General features: G+C 37.6%; 1 protein-coding gene across 3 annotated transcripts; it reads left to right on the top strand.

Annotated features, from left to right (window-relative positions):
* The first annotated feature begins 4,938 nt into the window (after nucleotides 1-4,938).
* On the top strand, nucleotides 4,939-21,432 carry paxip1 (PAX interacting (with transcription-activation domain) protein 1). Of its 3 annotated transcripts, XM_067363438.1 has the most exons (21): nucleotides 4,940-5,267; nucleotides 5,926-6,060; nucleotides 6,199-6,242; nucleotides 6,410-6,473; nucleotides 6,571-6,681; nucleotides 9,076-9,714; nucleotides 10,859-11,699; nucleotides 11,875-11,969; nucleotides 12,880-12,972; nucleotides 13,149-13,286; nucleotides 14,140-14,261; nucleotides 14,475-14,659; nucleotides 14,776-14,819; nucleotides 14,984-15,051; nucleotides 17,246-17,348; nucleotides 17,662-17,830; nucleotides 18,638-18,738; nucleotides 18,920-19,054; nucleotides 20,637-20,712; nucleotides 20,882-20,946; nucleotides 21,175-21,432. In XM_067363438.1, exons 1-21 carry the CDS (start codon nucleotides 5,187-5,189, stop codon nucleotides 21,184-21,186), a joined length of 3,321 nt encoding a protein of 1,106 aa, XP_067219539.1. In that variant the 5' UTR covers nucleotides 4,940-5,186; the 3' UTR covers nucleotides 21,187-21,432. The 3 variants fall into 3 exon arrangements, 2 of the variants coding, with proteins under 2 accessions (XP_067219539.1, XP_067219538.1); XR_010891957.1 differs by lacking the exon at nucleotides 21,175-21,432 and having other exon boundaries at nucleotides 4,939-5,267; nucleotides 19,155-20,712; XM_067363437.1 differs by having other exon boundaries at nucleotides 20,882-21,432.
* Nucleotides 21,433-23,523: the final 2,091 nt, after the last annotated feature.

Below are 23,523 nucleotides of genomic sequence, written 5' to 3'. Positions count from 1 at the left end.
CCATTAGTGACAATCGTCATTTTGGCTGTGTGATAGATTCCTGTTGTTGAGCAACTGAAGCACGAGCTGTTAAAGCTCCGCCCTCTGCTGGGAGCAGCAGCTCATTTGCATTTAAAGGGACACACAAAAACGGCGTGTTTTTGCTCACACCCAAATAGGGGCAAATTTGACAAGCTATAATAAATGATCTGTGGTGTATTTTGAGCTGAAACTTCATAGACACATTCTGGGGACACCAAAGACTTATATTAATTCTTGTAAAAAGGGCATTATAGGTACCCTTTAAAGGGTTAGTTCACCCAAAAATGAAAATTATGTCATTAATGACTCACCCTCATGTCGCTCCAAACCCGTAAGATCTCCGTTCATCTTCGGAACACAGTTTAAGATATTTTAGATTTAGTCCGAGAGCTTTCTGTTCCTCCATTGAAAATGTATGGACGGTATACTGTCCATGTCCAGAAAGGTAATAAAAACATCAATATAGTCCATGTGACATCAGTGGGTTATTTAGATGTTTTTGAAGCATCGAAAATACATTTTGGTCCAAAAATAACAAAAACTACGACTTTATTCAGCATTGTCTTCTCTTCTGGAGTCCTTTCCATTGAATTGATTCCATTGAATCCTTTCATCTGTCGCTATTGGTAATGCACTTTTATGTCGGCGTGGTTGTTTTTGGCGATTAGGACATCCTATCGCCAAATACATGCACACTTACGCACCATTTTTAAAAATATAGCAATACCAAAATTCAAACAATGTAGAATAGCTTGAATACAGCGTGCGTCTCCCTCAGACTGTAAACGAAGCTCTGGTGCACCAGATAACACGTCAGCAGCATCTTACATCAGCAGAGTCGTGAACCACACTCCGGAGCAGAAGGGGGCGGCAATGCACCAATAAGCTGGATGCCAACCGCCGTAAAACGGGAAAGAAGAAGAAGCAGAGTCGTGAACGCGAATTGACAACAGACCCGGAAGAGTATACAATGTTGAATAAAGTCGTAGTTTTTGTTATTTTTGGACCAAAATGTATTTTTGATGCTTCAAAAAAAATTGATGCTTTTGCAGATGTCCTAATCGCCAAAAACAACCACGGCGACGTAAAAGTGCATAACCAACGCCGACAGAAGAAAGGATTCAATGGAAATGATTCCGGAAGAGAAGACAATGCTGAATAAAGTTGTAGTTTTTGTTATTTTTGGACCAAAATGTATTTTCAATGCTTCAAAATTTTCTAACTAACCCACTGATGTCACATGGACTACTTTGATGATGTTTTTATTACCTTTCTGGACATGGACAGTATACCGTTCATACATTTTCAATGGAAGGACAGAAAGCTCTCGGACTAAATCTAAAATATCTTAAACTGTGTTCTGAAGATGAACGAAGGTCTTATCATTTTCATTTTTGGGTGAACTAACCCTTTAAAAGAACCATGTTTCTTAACATGGAGTGAAGATCATTTAAAAAATGCGACCCTGGACCACAAAACCAGTATAGATTTACACATCATCTTTAAATTGATGTATGGTTTGTTAGGATAGGATAATATTTGGACGAGATACAACTATTTGAATATCTGGAATCTGAGGGTCGCCTTTAAAGATGTCCAAATGAAGTCCTTAGCAATGTATATCCACTCACAAAAATATATTTTTTTATATATTTACAGTAGGAAATTTACAAAATATCTTCATGGAACATGATCTTTACTTAATATCCTAATGATATTTGGCATAAAAGAGAAATCGATAATTTTGATCCATACAATTTATTGTTGGCTATTGCTACAAATATACCCGTGTGACGAATGATTGGTTTTGTGTTCCAGGGTCACAAATTGTTTTCTCACTTTTTCCACTATAAAGAACCTTAATGCCAGTAGAGAACCATTATTTTTAAGAGTGTAGGCAACATTTGAATGTTGTTTCTCAAAAGTACCATTCATTTGAAAAAACTTTTTAATTTGCAGCATGAGTGCATTTCTACATTTCACATCCATCATCTAGCCTAAGTAGCAGCATCAAAAGGTACAGTATGCACTGAACTGCTCAGTGAAAGTCGCCTACTTTTGTGCACAGATTTACATATGTTGCTGAGAATCAATTAGGCTACTGTCAAGATGCCCTGAAATTAACATATGCAGATGCGATGTAAGCACACGCGCATTCAAAACAATCAGAATTCTGCACATCGCACGACTCACAGAAGCACTGTAAACTATATTTCATGTCCTTCACAAAATTGGTTAGTGCAAAGAAATTATAAATATTTTAAATAGGACCTTGCCCTAAACACAGAAATAGGCTATTCAAAAATATATTGATTTTTTTTTATTTTTTTTTTTATTTGACCACTGTCTTTACACTGGTTGCTGCTTAAATGTTTTTAAGACATTTAAGATGACAATTCCACTAAGTGTTCGAGTAAAGTCGTATAGGGTTCGTAATATAATTAAGTAATACAATTCAACTTAGCCAACTAATGAATTAGAAAGTCTATAACTTCCACGTGACATTCATATTATATCTAAGCGAATAGCATAATTTATTGGTAACCTACGTTGCTCTGCAAGATTTACTTACACAAGCGTGTATATTCACGACATCTCACCACAACAGTTTATTGTTTTTCTCCCCTTCCCACTTACCTTTAGGAAACAACACCTTTGCTTCAGTGAAGGCAGTATCACCTCAGTCGGTAGAAAACAATATCCTGAGTGTCAGTCTCTGGATCTTGTGCGAGAGAGGAGTGACCGCGCGACTGCAGTTTCTCAAGTCGCCACCTCGGCGCAGACCACAGTGATACAAGGTTAAGAACAGTGCTACCATATCACATCCCAGTGACAAAGACAACCGAGCTGTTTCCTTCATTTTTATGATTGTAGATTACTGCAGTCTTTACAAAGGAGAAATAACATTATCTGAGGCAGCTATTTCAATCTGTGAAAAGCAAACAAACACTGAAGCTATGAAGCTACTGTATAGCACTGCTTATAAATGTAGCTTAAATCATATTTACCCTGCTTCTAAACCTAACCATAACATTGTTGTCATATGTACAGCAGTGTATAATTTTGTCCTCACAGTGTGGTTATATTCATTAAGACTTTTTTTTTTCTTTCACAAAAGTGTCCTTGACAAATAAAGCTACCAGAAAGAGAGAATGAATGAATAAATTAATTCAGAATTGAGCTTAGCTGACTTATTGGTTTTGGACAGGCAAAGAAAACAGCAGAAAAAAGACAAATATGTGTCCTTGCAAATGTTGATATTGTAACCTTTGGCCGGTTGCATAAACTTAGCCTCCATGTTAAGACTGTGTCTTAAAGTTACTAAAGAGGATCTTTTCGTCGACTGAGAAACCAAAGACTGTTACTGAGTTTTTGAAATGAGCGCATGGGTAAGAACAACCCCCCTTCTTTCGAGGGAATGCCTCCAAAAACTTGTGCACGAGTATTGGAACACGAGTGTTTACCACCGGCATTCGCTGTGTCGTGTTAGTGGATTCATTATGTCGGACTCACCGCAGGTAACTCATAATCTGCAGTTGTTACTCCTGTCTCCGGACAAAAACATTGCATGCGGCGCCTGTGGAGTGTGGAAAGTTACTTCAGCGCTCAGCCGCGCTTGTCTCTCACAAGGAACATCATTGCAGTGATTGACAAGCCAGAGGGCCAATCGTTTACACGATGATCCCGTAAACGACTGGCTGATGTTTTTAAGGCCCTACCTTGTGCACAGATGATGTATATTAATATTATTCCTTTCAGTGCACCTAATAAATAGTCTTTTATCACTTAGTAAAGACAGTTTCAAGTAATATTGCAAAAATGTATAAAACAAAACATCCTCTTTAGCACCTTTAAGATGCCAAGTAAGACATATTCCTGGATCAACATATTTTGTTGATCCTGGAAATTTAGTCTTAACCCTATTCATACCCCTAAACCTAATCCTACCCATAACTTATCCCTAAAATCAGAGGGGAAAGATAGGTGAATAACATTGATGTAGAAGCACCTAACCCTGGTTGCAAGCCTAAACTTGACATAAACTTGTCCCTCCTATCTGATTGGTTGATTGATATATTGGGTTCGGGTCATCATGGTGACCGACTTGAGATCTAGTTTGACCAAATAGCAGTTAGGGCTAATCAGTCTTACTTTTTCAAATTAGACCAATCTACCTTTTTATGTAACTGACTTTTCAAAGTTAGTACCAGTCTTAAAGAAAAAAATGGCTGACTTTAGTTTTAAGACTAGTCTAAGCAGTTTATGCAACTGGCCACTTATTTATTTACTCATTATATCAACTTAAGCAATTTTTCTTAACATACCAACAACAATCCACTTCTATTTTATATTTTTCTTTTCATTTTCTTTATGAATGATGATGTCATCTGACATGTCACCAGCCAGCCAGTGCATAAATTAAAATAAAAGGTTTAATTTTAAACTTATTCTCTCTTTATTACTATTATTTTTTTTTTTTTGTGGACATATTTTATTAGATTTGAAGTTTCACTAGGTTATGTGTCCACCTTATTACAACATATTAAGGTCATATTAATAGCCCTTTAAAAATGTCACTTGAAGCTAACTGAATAGATTTATATAATGATAAAATATGAGTTAGCCTACATCAAGTTAAAAACAAAATACAGGAAAGTGTAGAACTGTTCAGCAAACACACAGATACGTCTTAAGTTTCATTTCTTCCATAATAAAAGGTTTTGGTTTTACAAATGAAACGCTCACAATACAGACACAGAGAAGTGTTTCATATTTGGCGCGTTTATTGATGTAAATAAGCGCGTAGAAAATGACGCGCCGCCCACAAATGTGACGTATTGCACAATTATAGGGGTGTTATGAAATACACGGTATATTTGATTTCATAAAAGTAAATATTTCAGGTCCAGCAATCGATCTTCTAAACAAGGTAACTGTTGTGATAATGGAATTTGTATATTTTATATTTGCATTTTATATATTTACCAGACGTAATTGCGTAAAGTGATTCATCTCCCCCCATGAATGACATGTAAGCGCCCAGAGCCCGCCGAATCCTCTTTGGCGCTCCTCTACCTCTTTCCTATGAGCCCGGTTGTGTGCTAATGTGACAGCCACATAATGTTTACTTCCCACTGTAAAATAATTTAAAGCAGTCAAAAACAATGTCGGAAGACGATTTAAAAGTTCCGGAAGAGCTTTTCAAGGACGTGAAGTTCTATGTGGTGGGAGACATCGATCAGAAGGTAACGTTACATTTAACTGTAATAAGCTATTCATTTAGCCTTTTGGCTAATAGTGGCTTACTGACTGATGTTAGCATGTAGGCTAACCCACATCAACACTCGAAAACTAGAGGATACCTTTGGGCAAACTGCATTTAATGTTGTTCTTGACTATATTAGGCTTTTATTTATTCTGGAAGCACTCTTTTGTACCATGTACTCCCCTTTTATCTGCTGTTAGCGAAAGTACTGTCTTCAGTGTGTTAGCTATCATCAGTGACAACAATGCGACACTTCCCACGTTGGGCTAATCTTTTAGCTGTGTTAGTGATTTAATTTATTCTTTATAAGTGTGTGAATAATCCTGCCCCTGACGTGTGTGAATATAATATTTGCCAGGGGTAGATTGTGTCTTATATAGGAAGTCAATGAAACGCTAGCTAGCATCTGTAGCTCTCTTTTCTGTGTTAATCATATCATCTTTTGGCTTTATGATGGACCTTTACTCTAAGTCGTATTATTGGGATTTGTCTAGTTTTTGCTTACATTTGTGCAGGATTTTTTTATGTACGGTTCCTGGCTCATCCATTAAGAGCTTGCAGCAAGCAGATTATATGTTTATGAATGGACTGTTTTGTGACTGATATGGTGATGATCGCCTGTTGATATTTTCATATAGGTTGTGCAACTTCTGAAAGCTGGGAAAGGAAAAGAAGTGTCTTACAATGCCCTCGCCACCCATATTATAGCAGAAGATGGGGACAATCCAGAGGTTGGGGAGTCCAGAGAGGTCTTTGACTTGCCTGTTGTGAAGGTAAACAGACATAATATTGTGCTGAAGGGTTTAGGACATTTAGAGTCGACAATATTTCTACAGATCTACTGCCTGTAATTAGATGTGATCTCTTATTGTTGTTGCAGTGTTTAACATTCATATTAATTTCTGTTTCAGCCAAGCTGGGTGATCCTGTCTGTCAAATGTGGAGACCTGCTACCGTATCCTTTTATGATTCAGTGCTTCGAAAATCTACAGTTCTGCTGTTGGTTTTACACCCATTTTGACGTCACCATCAACTTTATGCGACCTTGGAACTGATAACGAGTTAAAGAGGAATATCATGCCATTTAGATGTCTTTTTTTATCTTGACTGTTAATAAATCAGAGTTACAGGATTTTCTCCAGAGTCAGGACAAGTGTTCTTTGGTGTTACAGCTTGTCTGCCACATGTAAGGCATGCATGCATGCATATTCTGCATTTTCATTAAAATCTACATATTGTCATCTGTGATTTTATTGTTTACTAATCTTGTTTTTTTTTTATAGCTGGCAGAGGATCTCAACACACTTTGGGCCTTTATCACATTCTATGGAGGTGACTGTCAGCTCCACTTCAACAAGAAGTGCACCCATCTTGTTGTGCCTGAACCGAAGGGGGTAAGCGCATGTTTGTCGTCTTGTCTTAAATTTGCAATATGTAAGAATTTTGCAGTAAAATATCTAAAAACCACTAGGCCAGTGTTATATATTTTGTTCACTTGAGTACTTATAATATCCCAAATTATTCTAACAATTTGTAAATTGTGAGAAAATTACAATTTTAACCAAGGCTCCAGGACGTGTGAGGAATCACCTGTCAATTGCGTCATACCCGCGTGACCCTCGGTTTCTGGTTTTATTTTGTAGAAACCATGGAAACATCAAAGATGCTTTAATATATTACATGTCTTAATAGACAAGGGAACAACTGTTTTGATATATTTATAGACAGAAAACTAATAGTTATATAGCTCAACATGTTTAGTCTTATTGTTTAAATCTATTTTTCTTGATTTTTTTTTTTATTTTTCAAAATACAATGCTTTACCATGCCTCAGAAAAAAATCACTATTTTGTCAAGTAGCTAACATAGCATAATCAGATGCAGCTTTATTTTTAGTAACAGAAATACAGAATTTTCTCCATCATCCAATATATTTTAAAATTAATTGCATGCCATTTGTCAACACAAGCCATCCAGCATTTAATATGATATTCTAAAATTAATCTAGCTTACAGCATTGTGTCTCACAGCAGCCACCGAGCGACTGCACAGAGTAAAGTTATATCATTTTCAACACTCTCAAATGTATCTAATATGATAAACAGAGCTGCGTTACCTCATACTCATGATCGGAAAAGCGTCATCAAGCTACGCCTTTTTTTTGAATAGGCTTCTAGCGACCTCTAACGGACAGAAAATTTTACATATTGCATATTTAATGCATATAATTAATGTTTGCTATTGTTAGTTTGATGTCAGTCAGATTGAGGCTGTGTTTTTACTAATACTACATGTATAGTGCACCGTAAGGCATTGTGCATCAACACTCTCTCTCCATGGTAAAGTGGGGGAAGTGTGTGAGATCCAGCAGCTCTGTTAAAGTTTACGACTAATAGAGTGCCTTTAACAGCTGCTATCTGCAAGACTCTGTCTAGGTTTACATCTGTGGGTTGTTATCTATTGGGTCAGTTGAGGGATGGGACTGGATTGCTGGTCTCATTTTATTGGCTCTGAGTGCTGTATACAAAAAAGGGTCAGTTTTATTGCCCCATCTTCACTGTCTAGGTTTTCAAAGCCGGACTTTTATAGGAAACTCTTGGTAACCTAACAAATGTCATTGGTAATATCTGGTGAGCATGCTGAAACCTTTCTGATTAAACTCATAATTTTGAGATATATTCGGTGTACTTTGACAAGTATCATGAAAATATTGGCACTGCAGTGTTGTGATCTCATTGTTTTCTTTGACTTTTGGACATGTAAAGTGGATAATGTTAGACAGGGCTGCACAACCGCACGCAATTTGGCAAAGGCTGCAATTATTTTAAGTGCAGCTTGTCAGAGCTGTACTGCTCTGTTATCTGTAGTAAATGCTTCTCTGTCTGAAAGCCAGAGGGCGCTCTTGCACAGAAACTGCAAATATATAGAAGATAACGCCTCATGTCGCTGTAGCTGAATAAACAGAAGATTGAAATGCTTTGATTAAACATGACTAATAAACACACGACTGCCTTATTCTGTGCAGTAAGCCACATCATCTCACAAAAGGATGCTCAACTGTCATTATGAAGTGAGTTTGGAGTAAAATCATGTTATTAAATGTTTTTTGTTGGGCAAGATGTTAATAAATACTTCTCATGTCTAGAAAGATGGTTGACGCGTGTTGCTTTTTCAAATGTATATTATAAGTGACTCAAACTCGCAGTGCTTTCAGATGGATTATCATTTGGAGCCATACTTCAATGACAAACTGTGCATAAAAAAATAATCGCAGCCTTTGCGATTTCATAATCACACTAAGAATCATTTAAGTGATAATCAGGTTGAAGTTCAGTATTATTTTTCCTATCGTGTGATAAATCGTGCAGCACTAGTTACATGTTTTTAGTAAGTCCTGTTGAGGTTGCGTGTCATTTTTTTGTTTTTTTTTTAATGGTCATTATTTACCTTCCCAAAATGTTCCATCACTGGATTTTGGACACTTTGGATATTCTTCCCAACATGGACTGGCCAATCTATGACTTTACCAATTCCTCCTTTTCTTTTTTTTTTTTTTTTTTCTTTTTTTGTAACTAACTGACTGATTAAAATTTAGTCGACCAAGCCTCTTCTCATCGACCAGCCCTATTATTTTTATTACAAAATATTAAACAAAATGAAGAATATTACTATTGTAATATTTCACTGTAAAATAACATTGAATATTTAAAAAAATAGTATGATCTATTTTATAAAAAACTATAAACTTTGAAATTTGCTCTACCTTTGTATTTTTCTGTCTTTTCCAGGCCAAGTATGAGTGTGCTTTGCGGCATAGCAACATTAAGATAGTAACCCCAGAATGGATTTTGGACTCTGTAAAAGAAAAGAACAGGAAGGATGAGACTTTATATCACCCACGGCTGACATTATATGAGGCACCAGAAGAGGATGGCAGCGAGTATGAAAATGAGAGGAGCTCAGGTTCTGAAGGCAGCTACAGTGACAGACGCTCACCCCACAGCCGACGGTCCAGCCCTACATCATCCCGCGACGCTTCCCCAGTAGGCAGGCGTAGTCGTTCACCCTCACCGAAACATGAGCGCAAATCAGAGTTGATGTTCGATGACTCTGATGACTCGTCCCCAGAGAAGGAAGACCGCAACCTGAACTGGACCCCAGCTGAGGTGCCGCAGCCTGGCCCTGCCAAGCGTCGAATACAGCCTGGCAAAGAAACGGGTTTGATCAATCTGTGTGCCAATGTCCCACCTGTACCTGGAGGCTTTGGGCCACCAGATGCTCGGCTGGCCGGCACAGGTGGAGGTGTGCCTCTAGGGGTGGAGAGATCGGAGGTCATGGGTGGATGGAATCCAACTCCCAGGACACTGAGGAACATTACTAACAATGCAGACACGCAACAGGCCTCGCGACCCTCCAATGTGGCACATGTAAGAAATAGTTTTTCTGTCCCTCCATTGAAAGTCTATTCCTTTAAAACTTTAAAGGCTTAAAAATCCTTTAAAAGGCATTGTAAAAATAATCAATTGAGGCGTCTAATCTAAATCCAAATCTTCTAAAGTGTCGTGATGGTTTTATATGATGAATATATTTACATTCTCTTGCATACTGTAGTAAACTATGATTGATTGCATTGAGCAGAAGAACGGCACTCCTTAAAGTGAAAGCACAAACATCATTTATATCACCACATCACATTTAATTTTAGTAGTATGATTATTCAAAGCATTTTAGATGGTTTATTCTTATATGTATAGTGCATTAATAGCAGGAGAGGTGGGACATAGCAAGCACTGGGAGAGTCCGTGTGTGCACAGCTTGTCTGTGTAAAGGATCCAACAAATGCCTGCATTGAAAGCCTGAGTACTGTGTGAGGGGGGGAAAAAATGAATGTTTAGGGGGTTTTAGTGACATTACTACATTAAACTACTATAATGTTGAATATAATGTATAATAATGCAATGTGGGAATATATGTAGGTTCCTGATAATAACAAAATAATAATGATAATACTTTAATAATAATAAAGTAATAAAAAAAAACTCTTATTTTGGCTTAAAATATCTTGATAGTATTGTATCATGATTTGTATCGAATCGTGACATGAGTGTATCGTGACACCCCTAGTAGAGGTGTATCCTCTGGTAGAGATTATGATATGTACACTATTGGGCTGCACGATATATGAAAATAAAATCGATATTGTGAAATGGCTTAGTACAACTGTCAAATCACGCAGGCCATTTACACACATCTAGTTCATGATACATTGTTTCAGAGTGGCTTGGTGAGCTGCACACATGTAAACGAACACGCATTGCCTTTACTCTGAAACCAGCACGTTTATTTATTTGCTGGCAATGGGGTGTAACGGATCGTAGTCTTGCCTATTTAAACATTCAACCGTTTTTAAACCATTCAAGGGCAAGAAAGAAAGAGAACTCATTTTGGTACTCAGACTGTTTTGTGTATGTAAACAGTTGAGAAAGAAATTAGGAAGTTTTGGATCCATGGATTAGGTCTTAAAGTGACAGCAGTTATTTTGTGTGTGTAATTAATTGTATGTAATTTTAGATCATCCAGAGTCTTTCATCCTCCACTAAAGGCGTGGTGGAGCACCTGGGAAATCAAGGCCAGTCTGGTGTTCCCAACCAGATTCTGTTTAATCCAGTTAAGCCCCAGCAGCAACTACCACCTGAAGCACAACAGCAGTTAATGCAGCAGCAGCAGCAGCCACATCAGCTACCACAACCACAACCGCAACAACAGCACCCACAACAGATGGCACAACAGCATCCTATGATGTTGCCGCAGGTCATGCAGATGCACCACCATCAGCAGCAGCAACCGCAACCACAGCAGCAGCCTCAGCAGCCGCAGCAAGGCTTTCCTCAAATGCCTCAGCAGTCCCATCAGTTCTTACAGCAACAGATGCATCAGCAGATGTATGCACAACAACAACAACAGCAGCAGCAGCAGCAGCAGCAACAACACACATTCCCACAGCAACAAATGCGACCACAGCAGCTCCAGAGGCCACCCTTGCAACAGCAGCAGCAACACGTATTGCAGCAGCAATTGCAGCAGTTACAACAGCAGCATAGACTCCAGTTGCAGTTACAACAGCAGCAGCAACAGCAACAACAACAGCAACAACAGCAGCAGCAAAACCAGCAGCAGATGCACCAACAGCATTTGCAGCAGCAACAACATTTCCTACAACAGCAACTCCAACAGCAGCACCTGCAACAGCTGCAACAACAGCAGCAAATGCAACAGCAGCATCTGCAGAACCAGCAGCCTCTGCAGCATCAGAACCAGCAGGTTGCTCCACATCAGACCCAGACCATGCTGCAACCTCCAGTTATGCCTGCACAGCTGCACCAACTCTTTGGGCATGAGCCAGGCCAAGACAGTAAGTGCAGTGGCTGCCACTTTGCAATAACTTTTTAGATATTCATTGTGTGTTTGTCTATGTTATTGAGATGTATGCTGAGTCTCATAAAAATTTAGCTAGCTTGAACAGTTATTTCTCCTGAATAGACTGACAAGATGCCAGAGAAATTTAACATCTTGCATTTTTTTTTCAGTCCCTGAAGAGGGATTCCTGGTTGGCTGTATCTTTGCTATTGCTGACTATCCAGAACAGATGGCTGATAAACAGTTACTGGCCACATGGAAAAGGGCAAGTGACTCCTCCACTTCTCAGCTAATACTCAATTAGTCTCTCCAAACTATGTTTTTTTGTTTTTTTGTTTGAGTAAACATGATTAAAAGATAGTTTAGAGTGTATTGTAAAGTGCTTTTAAATATACAGAAGGTGATTGAGCAACCCAGCTCCTGTGCAACAAACTTCATGAATGTTTTTAAGTGTCAGGAAAATGAATAAAATGATTCAGTGTCTTAAAGTTGCAGTGTGTAAATTTGTGCGGCATCTTGCGTTGAGGTTACGAATTGCTTGTCCACCGCTCATCCCTCCCTTTCGAAGCACAGAGAAGCTACAGTGGCCGACAGAGGACAAAGATGTCGTCTGAGACAGAAGAGAGTAGCCAGTCAAGCAATTAGGTTTTTTCTTACTTCTAAACAAGAATGATCTTCGCTTCTAATAAGCCAGACCACTACTACTACTACTCCTTTGTGCATATTCAACATAGTGAAGATGCAAACTGACTCTAAAATCACCAACGAAGAAGAACAACAACATAGTGATGAAGCGCATCTGTGGAGCAGTTTGTCCATTTAGGGCTGCTGTAGAAACATGTCTGCGCAAAATGGTGGCTTAACATGTAAGGGGACCGCGGTGTATATAGATGGCTCAATCTTAGGAAATAAAAACATAAAAGTTCATTATATAAGGTCTCTATACACAACTGAAAACATAATTATGTATATTATATTGCATTTGTCAATAGATCCTCCTAATATTTACGCACTGCACCTTTAAATTTTTTATATTCTGAATGTAACATATGATGAAATAGTTTTTATAATATCTGTTAGAAGGTACATCCACCTATAGCTTTAACACTCTTTTAGATGTTTTTTTTTTTTTTTTCTGGCAGAATGCAAATAAAACGTTTTTATTTTGCAAACAGATCATTCAGGCAAATGGAGGAACTGTGGACTCTGCTCTTAGCCGCTGCACTCATTTACTTTGTGAGAGTCAAGTCAGCAACACCTATCTCCAGGTAAGCATAAAAGCTTGCTTTGAAAAGAAACATACATTATACATTATCCCCTCCTCTGTTATACTGCATGGTTTAATTGGTGGGAATACTTCCTGAATGTTATGTGCGCTTTTTTTAGGCTACTCTGTCGTGACATTTACTAATGAGCTGTTATTAAATTGTTTTTCCTGTGCCAGGCTCTGAGAGAGGGAAAGCGTTGTGTGACGGCTCACTGGCTTAACACTGTTCTCAAGAAGAAGAAGATGGTCCCTCCTCACAGGACTCTTCATCTTCCCTTCAGCTTCCCTCCAGGGGCCAAGCCCTGCTCACAGCATGTAAGAACCAGCCCTTTCTATTCAAGGGCTCTATTCAAAAGTTCAACATCATATTAAATTAGGGCTGGGTAAAAAATATCAGAATTATAGATTAATCGCAGTATTCGTTACATCAATATTTTAAACTATACCTTTTTGACAGTCATTGATTGGAAATAGTTGTCATAATATTAAGTAATATTAAGATATTAGGGTTAGGGTATGCTGCTTGAACCACACTACAGCGATCTGTCACACTGCGTTTAAGTCCATCAAAGTGGCATTTTTTGTTTGAATTTTGTGATGAAGGATTTGAAAGCTAAGACTTTTTCTTATCAGGTGTAACAAAGCTCTTTGTGATTATTTGATGGGAGGCATGGTACAAGTAATGTTTGGTGTAGAGAAAAACCATGGACTGGGCAACCCTGGCTTGAACTACGGATCGTTCTTAGGATCAATAGATCCTGAGTTAATGCTGCCAATTGTTTTTTAAACTGTGTTAAAGTGAGATTGCATTATTACATTATTGCGTTAACTTTGTAGTACTGTACGTACTATAAGCACTCTTTTGATTGACAGGATACAATCATCTGCTGTTTATTTTTATTTTTTTATATATATTTTAAATAATAAAATGTCCTGTGTTATTGAAAATAATAAAATACTAATACAGGACATGAACATTCACACATTTTAGTGTATGAACCGTACTCGTTGATATTGAATCGGTACAAAAACCAAATCAAATATAATCATACCCAGTCTTGGGTTAATCATTTGCTATTATCCAGTTTATCATGCATTTGAGTGGTGTTGTACATGAACTTTAGTGTCAATATCTATCTGATTTTGTTTGTTTTTTGTCGTAAATCAGATTATTTCTGTGACTGGATTCGTGGACAGTGACCGTGATGATTTGAAGCTAATGGCCTATCTAGCAGGAGCCAGATACACAGGTTATCTGTGTCGAAGCAACACTGTGCTCATCTGTAAAGAGTAAGAACCTATTCATTCTCATGTTGTTTCCTGTTTCCAACTGGTTGCTCACTTTTTCCTTCTAGCAACTGTTAAAAGTTTCTTTCTGTAGAAAATCTTAAACAGATTTGTTTTAATATATCAAATAAAACAACAAATCACAGTAATTGTTTTCTATCTCTCTGGAATCTCAATCTGTATGTTAATATGCTCTGCCCCTGTCAATGCCATCAGACCGAGTGGGTTGAAATACGAGAAGGCAAAGGAGTGGAGGATCCCATGTGTGAACGCTCAGTGGCTGTGTGACATCCTACTGGGGCACTTTGAAGCTTTGAGGCAAATCCAGCACAGTAGATATTCTCAGTTCAATTTGCCTGAACCACTGGCACCCAACCCGCATCTTGTGCACAATCTTCTGAGTAAGCTTTATTTCAAATTTCAGCCATGTAATTTTGAGTTATTTTGATGTTATAGCTGGCAGATTTCCAAGCTATCAAGGAGGTAGAACATAACATGCTCTCATTTTTGTGGTCAGGTGCTTGGCGCATTCCTGTGAAGATCTCACCGGAGGCGTTGGCGGTGAGTGGGCTCTCACACGGACACACTCTGATTGCTCTCTCTCTTTTGTGATGCTTGAGTCTTGCAGTGAAGGTCCTCAGTGGATACACATGTAACAGCATGTCTGGGCAGAGGTGTATGTTTGGAGACTCACAGTCATCTTCTTTTGTTGTCCCTTCACACAGACCTTACGTCTGCAGCTGAAACAGAAACAGGCTGACGTCAGCTTGCAGCCGCCCAACAAAAGGCCCAAGTGAGTACAAACAGTGAAAGATTGCTGGAACTGTGGTTAGAGCTATACAGCAGAATCCGAATTGTGGTGATTCCCGATCCGCTCGTCCTATAATTGTCTATCACTCAATGTTCCTTTTTAAAGGAGATCTCTAAACTGCGAGCTTACTGGTGTTTTCAGAAAGCCAGCACCTTTATCCACAGTGGAGATCGCCAGATTGTGAATAATCATTAAAAAAACAGATATTTCTGTATTGTGCAAGTCTGAAGTAGAGGGCTGCATTGGGTTTGGGCTCCTGCGGGACCCAACGCAAATCTTGCGGGAGCGGGCGGTTTTACCTTTGCTGCGGGCGGGAGTGGGCGGTCAGAAAACTTTTCGGGAGACCCGCGGGAAACGGTGGGATTTGCCGTGTTATAGAAACGGAGACAAATTAAGTTGAGAAGAAAATTAAAGCGGCTCTTTACTTGATAAAAGCAAAGCAAGACAAAGCAGACACTTGGAAACAATTCTTAAAATTTGCGCGTTTTATTTTGAGCATTCTCGCATGATCTAGTGCACCGTCAGAGAGGGCATTCAGTGTGTGTGGGCGGATCATGGAAGAAAGACGCACCGCAGTCAGTCAGCAGCAATATACTTTCCCTTCATAGTAATATGGAGTAAGCAATGCAAATCCCAGTGATCATTCATTTGTTTAAGTATGCTACGTTATTTTTATTTATTTATTAGTATTATTTATTTTCTTTGCAATAGCCTGTTAAGCAAGGCATTCTATTTATTTCGTTTTGTATTTAATTTGTTTAAAGTATATTATGTGTTTATTTAATAAGTAAAAGTTATTTCGTATTGTGCTTTGGCTTATTTACTTAAACTGTTATTTAAACTGCTTGTTTAGTTAATCGTTCGGTGAGTGTGTATGCAGTAGCCTGCGTTTAAAAACTGAGGTGCCGCTAGTTGTGGTTTTGTTAACGGTTAATGTTTTATAACGCTAATAAAAAATACCCAATGTTTATCACGTGTGGTGCTTTGGTTTTGAGGCTACTTCATCTTATTATCATGTTTAAAGCCTGTTATTCTGGATGTTAACTTGAACGAATTTAGTCTGAGAGTATTTGTTTAGGCCTTTTTTTACAAGCTCTGAGAGAAAGTCCGCGGGAGCGGGCGGATTTGGACACAAACTTTGAGGGCGCGGGCGGGAGTGGAACACGCTGGTTGCAGGAGTCAGTCCCGCGCAGGGTTCTAGTCTGAAGCTCTAAGTGCTCCTCTGCCGCCATCTACTGGTTATAGTTGTAATTTCATTTTTTTTTTTCTTAAATAAGTGTTTGTTTTCCACAAACTGTTAATTTTCCTACATCTTTAAACTAGTTCTACAAATCATGACATTAAAAAAATAACATTTAAAATTGGATAATATTTAGCTTTGAAGTTCTGGAAAAAGTGTGAAGCACTTGAAAGCCCTTGAAAAGTGCTTGAATTTCACTCTCAAAAGGTTGTGCGAACCCTGAGATTAATAATGTAAAAAAAAAAAAAAAAAAAACCATTTGGCTATCAGTTGCTACATTAAATCCATGGCAAATGTTGGTGATTTGTAGATTGAAAAGCCTTCTATAACTGGTTCATTCATGGCACAAGGTTTCTCCTGGTTTTCAAGACAGCGCTGTTGATCTGATACGGTTTATAACAGAATTCTGCGCTGAATTTGAATGCTTCTCATTATATCTTGCGGGGTTGTTATTATACTGTGGCGTATTTAAACGCTTTCTCATTAGATCTTCCAGCATTTTTTATTAACGGTGTCACGTGATCGAGATCGGCACACGAGTGCTGCGTTGCCTATTATTTCTCAAACCTGATAAGCTGTCCGCGCAACGCAGCTCATGACTAGCGCTGTTTCGTTCCGCTTTTCTTTCGTTTGTTGTTTGATGTTTCTCATATGCAGCAGAAAGCTCTTATCAGTTTGCCAACGTGGTGGCACCATTTGGAGTCTGGAGCCCTGAGGGCTGCATACGTTCAGTATGCGCATACTATAATAATGATGAAATTTGCGTCATGCATACCCTAGCTTACACCTAATGACAAAAGTATACTTTGGGATTAAGTAGGTGACAAAAAGACTAAAATAAATATTAAAAGAAAGTACAATAAATGACAAAAAAATACATGGAAAACTTTCTGAGCTGAATGTTGGACAAATGACATTGTCTCTCTTCTTTTGCAGGCTAGAAGAGTTGCCAACACCTACTAAAAAGCTTCCACCTGAGTCCACACCTTATGTGCTTTTCACAGGCTTTGAACCTCTGCAAGCTCAGCAGTACATAAAGGTAGCTAAACACATGCACACTTCATGTAGAAAGTGGATACATTGTCAAATTAATGACAATGACCTATTTTTAAAAAGTACCATCCAATTTTTCTAGTCACAATGTATCTAGCTGGCAGCTCTCAAAGCTGTTGGAAAGCTCTGAAAATGATTGTTTGTAAAATGGTCATTCCCTCTGAACTGTTCAATAGCACTGAGAAATATATTGCTCCATTCAGATGTGCTTCAGTAAGTAACCCTCATGGTGTTCTGCTCGCCCTCCCCTGCATCCTTTTATCCTTTATTTTATCATCTCTCTCTCTCCTTGGCTGCAGAAATTGTATGATCTTGGAGGGGAAGTGGCTGACAGCACTCAGAAGTGCACTCATCTGGTTGCTAACAAAGTGACAAGAACGGTGAAGTTCCTCACTGCTGTATCTGTAGTCAAGCACATAGTCACTCCAGAATGGCTGGAGGAAAGCTGGAAAAGCCAGAAATTTGTGGGTGAGTCAGTGTGGAGTCTAATTTGTGTTTCAATCGATTATTTCTGATGTGTGGACGCTCTGAGAGGCCTTGCTTCATATCCCAGCAAGAAATGTTTTGGATTAAAAAATTAAATATTAATATTATGTAATGAAAACATAGATTGAAAATTTGTTGGTTCTTGATTTCAGAAGCAGTTTCTATAGAAATGGATGATCAATCTCAACTCAGCTCCAACTTGGGTGTTAATTTAATCAGAAATGTGCTGATGTGGACATTTTGTTTGGTTTCTATCATTTTTGGTATTACTGCTGGTTTATTGATACCAACCCAAGCTCACACTTGTCACAAGAAGACTTTACAGCCTAAAATGTTTTTGTATTTTACAGATTTCAAAAGGGTTTGAACAGCCAATGTTCTGTGCAAATTAATGAATAATCAGTCTTGTAGTGTATTTTCCGATCTAGAATGTTACAACAAATGCAACAAAACATTGAAATGCATATAAAAATACTTTCCTTTTAGGTTTACCTTTTTTTGTACTCTAAAAATAAGGCCTGGTATGATATGCTTCCAATATTGTTTGTCACCAGTGGCTATAATTTAAAGGTATAGATCACAAAAAAATGAAAGTGTGTCATTTACTCAGCCTCGTTCACGTTCTGCAGAAGAAAGTAAGTCATACAAGTATGGAACAACATGTGGATGAGTAAATGACAAAAGTGTCATTTTTGGGTGATCTGTGCCTTTAAGAACATTATATTGGCATATATAGATGTATTGTGCATCCCTAGTGATAATTTGATTAGTTTGTTTTTGTGTTTGCAGATGAGCAGAGCTACATGCTGCGAGATGCAGAGGCAGAGGTGTTGTTCTGTTTTAGTCTGGAGGAGTCACTGAAGAGAGCTCATGCAGCTCCGCTGTTCAAGGTGAGGAGCTTTGAGGATATTAGTCCATCCACTATCACTTCCCCACTTGTTTATGTGACACTTCAGAACAATAAGCCAAACAACTATCGATCTCAGCACAGACATGTGGCCTAATTGGATATCACAGAGAAGTGTTTCACTGACGGGTGTGTGTTCAGTCGTCTCACTCTTCTCTTAACAGGGGAAGTATTTCTATATAACTCCAGGAATCTGTCCGAGCCTCAGCACAATGAAAGTTATAGTAGAGAGTGCCGGAGGGAAAGTGCTCTCCAAGCAGCCCTCCTACCGCAAGATCATGGAGCACAAGCAAAACAAGGTACACTAATCAGATCCCCAATACAGGGCTGTGTGGGGCTGTATTGATGAGGATGCTGTGTCAGATTTGACTCGCTCACTTAATGAACATCTATTTACAGCCAACACAACAGAGCTGTTCTCTGGATTTTTTGCTCTTTTTGCTGTGTTTGGTGATTGGAATCATTTCTCTGACTGTGAACTTAACATTTAAGAGGAGTATCCTGGATTATGGTAGTAGATAAACAAGGATGCATTACACTTTATTTATTGCCATGACATGTAGGCTACATAATATAATATTATACATTTCTATTAAAATTATTTTATTTTTGAAAGAAATAAATACTTTTCTTCAGCAAGGATGCATTAAATTGTTCAAAAGTGACAGTAAAGACATCATGTTATAAAGATTTAGGTTAAGTAAAATTTTGAACTTTTGATTTATCAAAAGATTCTGTAAAAATAAACTACAAAAAATGTAAGCAGCACAACTGTTTTCAACATTGATAAAGACAAGTACTGTGTCATGAGCATGAGAATGATTTCTGAAGGATCATGTGACACTGAAGACTGGAGTAATGATGCTGAAAATTCAGCTTTGCCATCACCGGAATAAATTACATTTTAAAATATATTAAAATATGCAGCCTTGGTGATCATGAGAGACCATTTTCAAAAATGTACCCACCCCAATCTTTTGAACAGGAGTATATCATTACTAATTATTATTAGTTAGAAGTTACTGTAAGGTGTTAACAAATGTTATTGACAAATCTCATGGGATTAGTTCACCTAAAAATGAAAATTAAGTCATTAATTACTCACCCTCATGTCGTTCCACACCTGTAAGACCTTCGTTCATATACGGAACACAAATGAAGATATTTGATCAAATCCAGTGGCTCAATGAGGCCTCCATTGAAAGTGTAAATTATCTTGCTGTCAAACGCCCAGAAAGGTACTAAAAACGTATTTAAAACCGTTCATATGACCACAATGGATCAACCTTAATGCCAAAGTCACGTAAACCATTGAAATTTTGAAACACTTGTGATGTAATGAAGCCTCGTTTACTGAAATCATGTGACTTTGGCAGTTTGATACACACTCAACCACTGATTCGAAACACAAGATTCGTAAAGCTTTGAAGCTTCATGAAGCAGTGTTTTTGAAATCACCCATCACTAGATATTGTGGAATAATAATAATTTTTTGGCACACAAAAACTATTCTCGTCGTTTCATAAGGTTATTCATTATAATTCATTAAGGTTGAACCACTGTTTTAAATACATCTTTAGTAGCTTTCTGGACGTTTGAAAGTGTAAATTAACTTGCTGTTAATCCAGGCTGAATCACTGAACCATCAGATTTTATCAAAAAAGATCTTAATTTGTGTGACGAAGATTAACGAAGGTCTTACGGGTGTGGAACGACATGAGGGTGAGTAATTAATGACATTATTTTCATTTTTGGGTGAACTAACCTGAGCATGCTGGAAGTGCATGTAAGATATTATTTAAAATAAGTTTGTACTGTTGTTGTTTGTATGTGTAACAGTAACTGATTAATGCACTCTGAATTCATCCATGTTTGATCTAGAATTTACCGGAGATCATTTTAATAACCTGTGAAAATGACTCTCATCTGTGTCGAGAGTACTTCCTGAAGAACATCGGTAAGAGGGCATATCCTTCAAGTCCAGTTCCCATCTCAGTATTTACATTTATCACTGTATATTGTAAAACCAGTGCAGCATGAAAATGCCATGCTATATTATGTGTACAGATTTAAGACTGTTCACCATTCATCAAGCACACGCTAATGATTTCTTGTCTTTATTTCAGATGTGTACACTGCTGAGCTTATATTGACTGGAGTGTTGACTCAGACCTTGGATTATGAATCATATCCTTTTAAAATACATGCAAGATCTAACAAACAAATAAGAAACAATCACTTTTGAGCGGTTTCTGAATCAGCGTGATTCACTGAACCACAAACTTTCAGTGATGTCGGACTTCACTCAATGAAGCAAGAATCTTTTGTGTAATAATTTCTGATGTTATATTTAGCAACAGCTTTTTTTGTAATGAATTATGTATGTATGCATGTTTTGCTCCTTAACAGTCTCACATATAAATTCACATGATGTCCTTGTAAGGACATGAATATTGTTTGACTGCTGGTGCCCTGCTGTGGATCAATACTAAAGGTTGTTAAATTTTTATGTACAGTCATGTTATATTTCAATGTTTGTATTTTATTACTTGATTAATAAATAATTTGTTACCAGTTTTGTAAACAAAGTAACAGTGACTCGAAATAAATTACTGTTATTTGTAATGATTGTTTAAATGAAGGCAAAGCTATGTTTTTACTGTGATTAAATGTTTGCCCCTTTTATGGTTTTGGAATAAAATCTGAATTTGATTGTGATTTTAAATAATGAGTCTGTCAATATATCTGTCTGATTTGACAACTGAACATTGACTAGTATTTGTCAAGATAACCTGGGTTAAAATAATGTTTCCTAAATCACAAATCTTAAATATGAACTATTATTATTTCAAAACCAAAATACTACCAGGTTTGGCAGGTCACAAAACATATTTACTTGATGGCTTCCAATTGTCTCTCCTCACCGATGCTTTTGGGAGTACACAGAGTGCTCTGTTCTCATTGAGGCATTCTTCTCTTAAAAGCATTATTCCTGATAGACAAAATTCAATTAAATGCTAATGAAGTGTTAGAGTACTTACCGGTGGAAGGCAATTCTGTGCTGTCAGACAGTTCGCCTGGGGTGATCCCCCGGCTCCTGAGCTGGGTTGTGGAGAGGAGTTGGCAGCAATGCCCTCTAAAATGGGATAAATTAAAACTTACCCAGCCAAGGTCATGTGCCAGAAATGCAACAGGGGAAACAATAGGTGGTTCTTTCAGAGCTGGGGATCACCCACTCAAGTGTGGAAATATAGATCGATACCCATCTTCAAAATGCTTTTGTTTTGGCGTCTAACATACTGCATCGGGAAATGCATACAGTACAACTGTATATCCCTTTGCAAGCTGTACTTCATACATCAATTCATTGAGATGGTTCTTTTTATAAAAGCCTTCAATGAAGTGTTTGTATCCATCTTTTTTTGCAACTGCTGTCCAGATTGTTTAGCTTAACACATTCATGTTTTTTAAGGTGACAAAATGTTTTTTTAAACATCGGTTAGATGCTTAACATCTGGTTATTACTGTAAATTAAGCTCTTGCAGAAGATTGAGAAGCAAAAATATGAGCTTCCTTTTCTAGAGGCACATTTCATGAAGAAATATTAAGCAAACAGCAGTAGCTTGAATAGCTATTGCAGCCTTCTTAATTTCCTATCCAATTGATGCTCTCGTTAATTGCGATGAATTAAAAATGCAAATTAGTGACCAGATCTTTGATTAACTTACACAAGTTCCTTGTTGGTTTGTTAATGTCCTCAAAGATTTATGATGTTGATGCTCTTGTACCATAAAACATCAGGAGACACAATAATTAATCTTAAATGCTAAAAGGACTTGCGCTTTAATTACTCTTGTTCTCCTTCTCTCTGTAGCATTGTAGCATTTGGACTCCTCACTTCTTAATGGTAAATGTATTATAATATACAAATTACATGCTAATTAGATCGTGCAAAGCTTAGGGATTCAGTCATTCTAAAATTTGCATATGAACTAATTATCTTTCATTAAAGCTGGCTAATTACAAATTTGAGAAGGACCTGGAATGAAAATGCAGTGCTCCTTTGTCCAGACAGTGTTTTCATCTCTAATTATCAGACATTGGATTCTTTGTGCCTGTATGTACATTGAGAAACCGTGATAAAATCTGAGAATTCGTTTATAGTATACAAATTAAATTTTTGTTTCGAGTGGATTTAATGGTGCTTAGTATGTGAACGGCAGTTAAAGATTCAGTAAAACAGTAAAAAGATTGTCAGCTGATGATCAACTGCACCATGTGTCTGAACAGGTACGCTAAATTAATTCTTTAAGACTGAATTGAACTTGGCATTAAAAGTAATGCATATCTTAACGCAGAGGAGAAGTCCAAATTAATAGATGTGCCAATCATTTGTCTCAGAGGAGTTTTGCTGTCCACATAATAGATATGACTCTTACATCAATCAGGTATTAATTGCTTTCACGTCTCATAAAATGAAATGACTGCTAAGGGGCATAGGCATAGTTCTAAAATGGCTTTTGAAACCCATTTTTAAAGACTTTTGTTTAAGATCTCCACTCCAGTTTATCTGATATCTCAATATAGCCTTTCTTAAATTGTTACTTAAAGGTCTGAAACTGTAAAGGGCTACTCTGGTAACACTGACAGGATCACGTTCAAAGTACTTGATTACAGGGAGGCATATGAATATTAAATCAAAACAAAACATTAAGAGTACTTTACCTACAAAAAGTGGTGCCAATATTTTTTTTCCATCACAAAATAC

This window comes from Chanodichthys erythropterus, chromosome 16, assembly GCF_024489055.1.
Source record: "Chanodichthys erythropterus isolate Z2021 chromosome 16, ASM2448905v1, whole genome shotgun sequence".
NCBI lineage: Eukaryota > Metazoa > Chordata > Actinopteri > Cypriniformes > Xenocyprididae > Chanodichthys > Chanodichthys erythropterus.
Note: the sequence above shows the minus strand (reverse complement) of the source record. Positions and strands in the feature narration are given on the sequence as shown.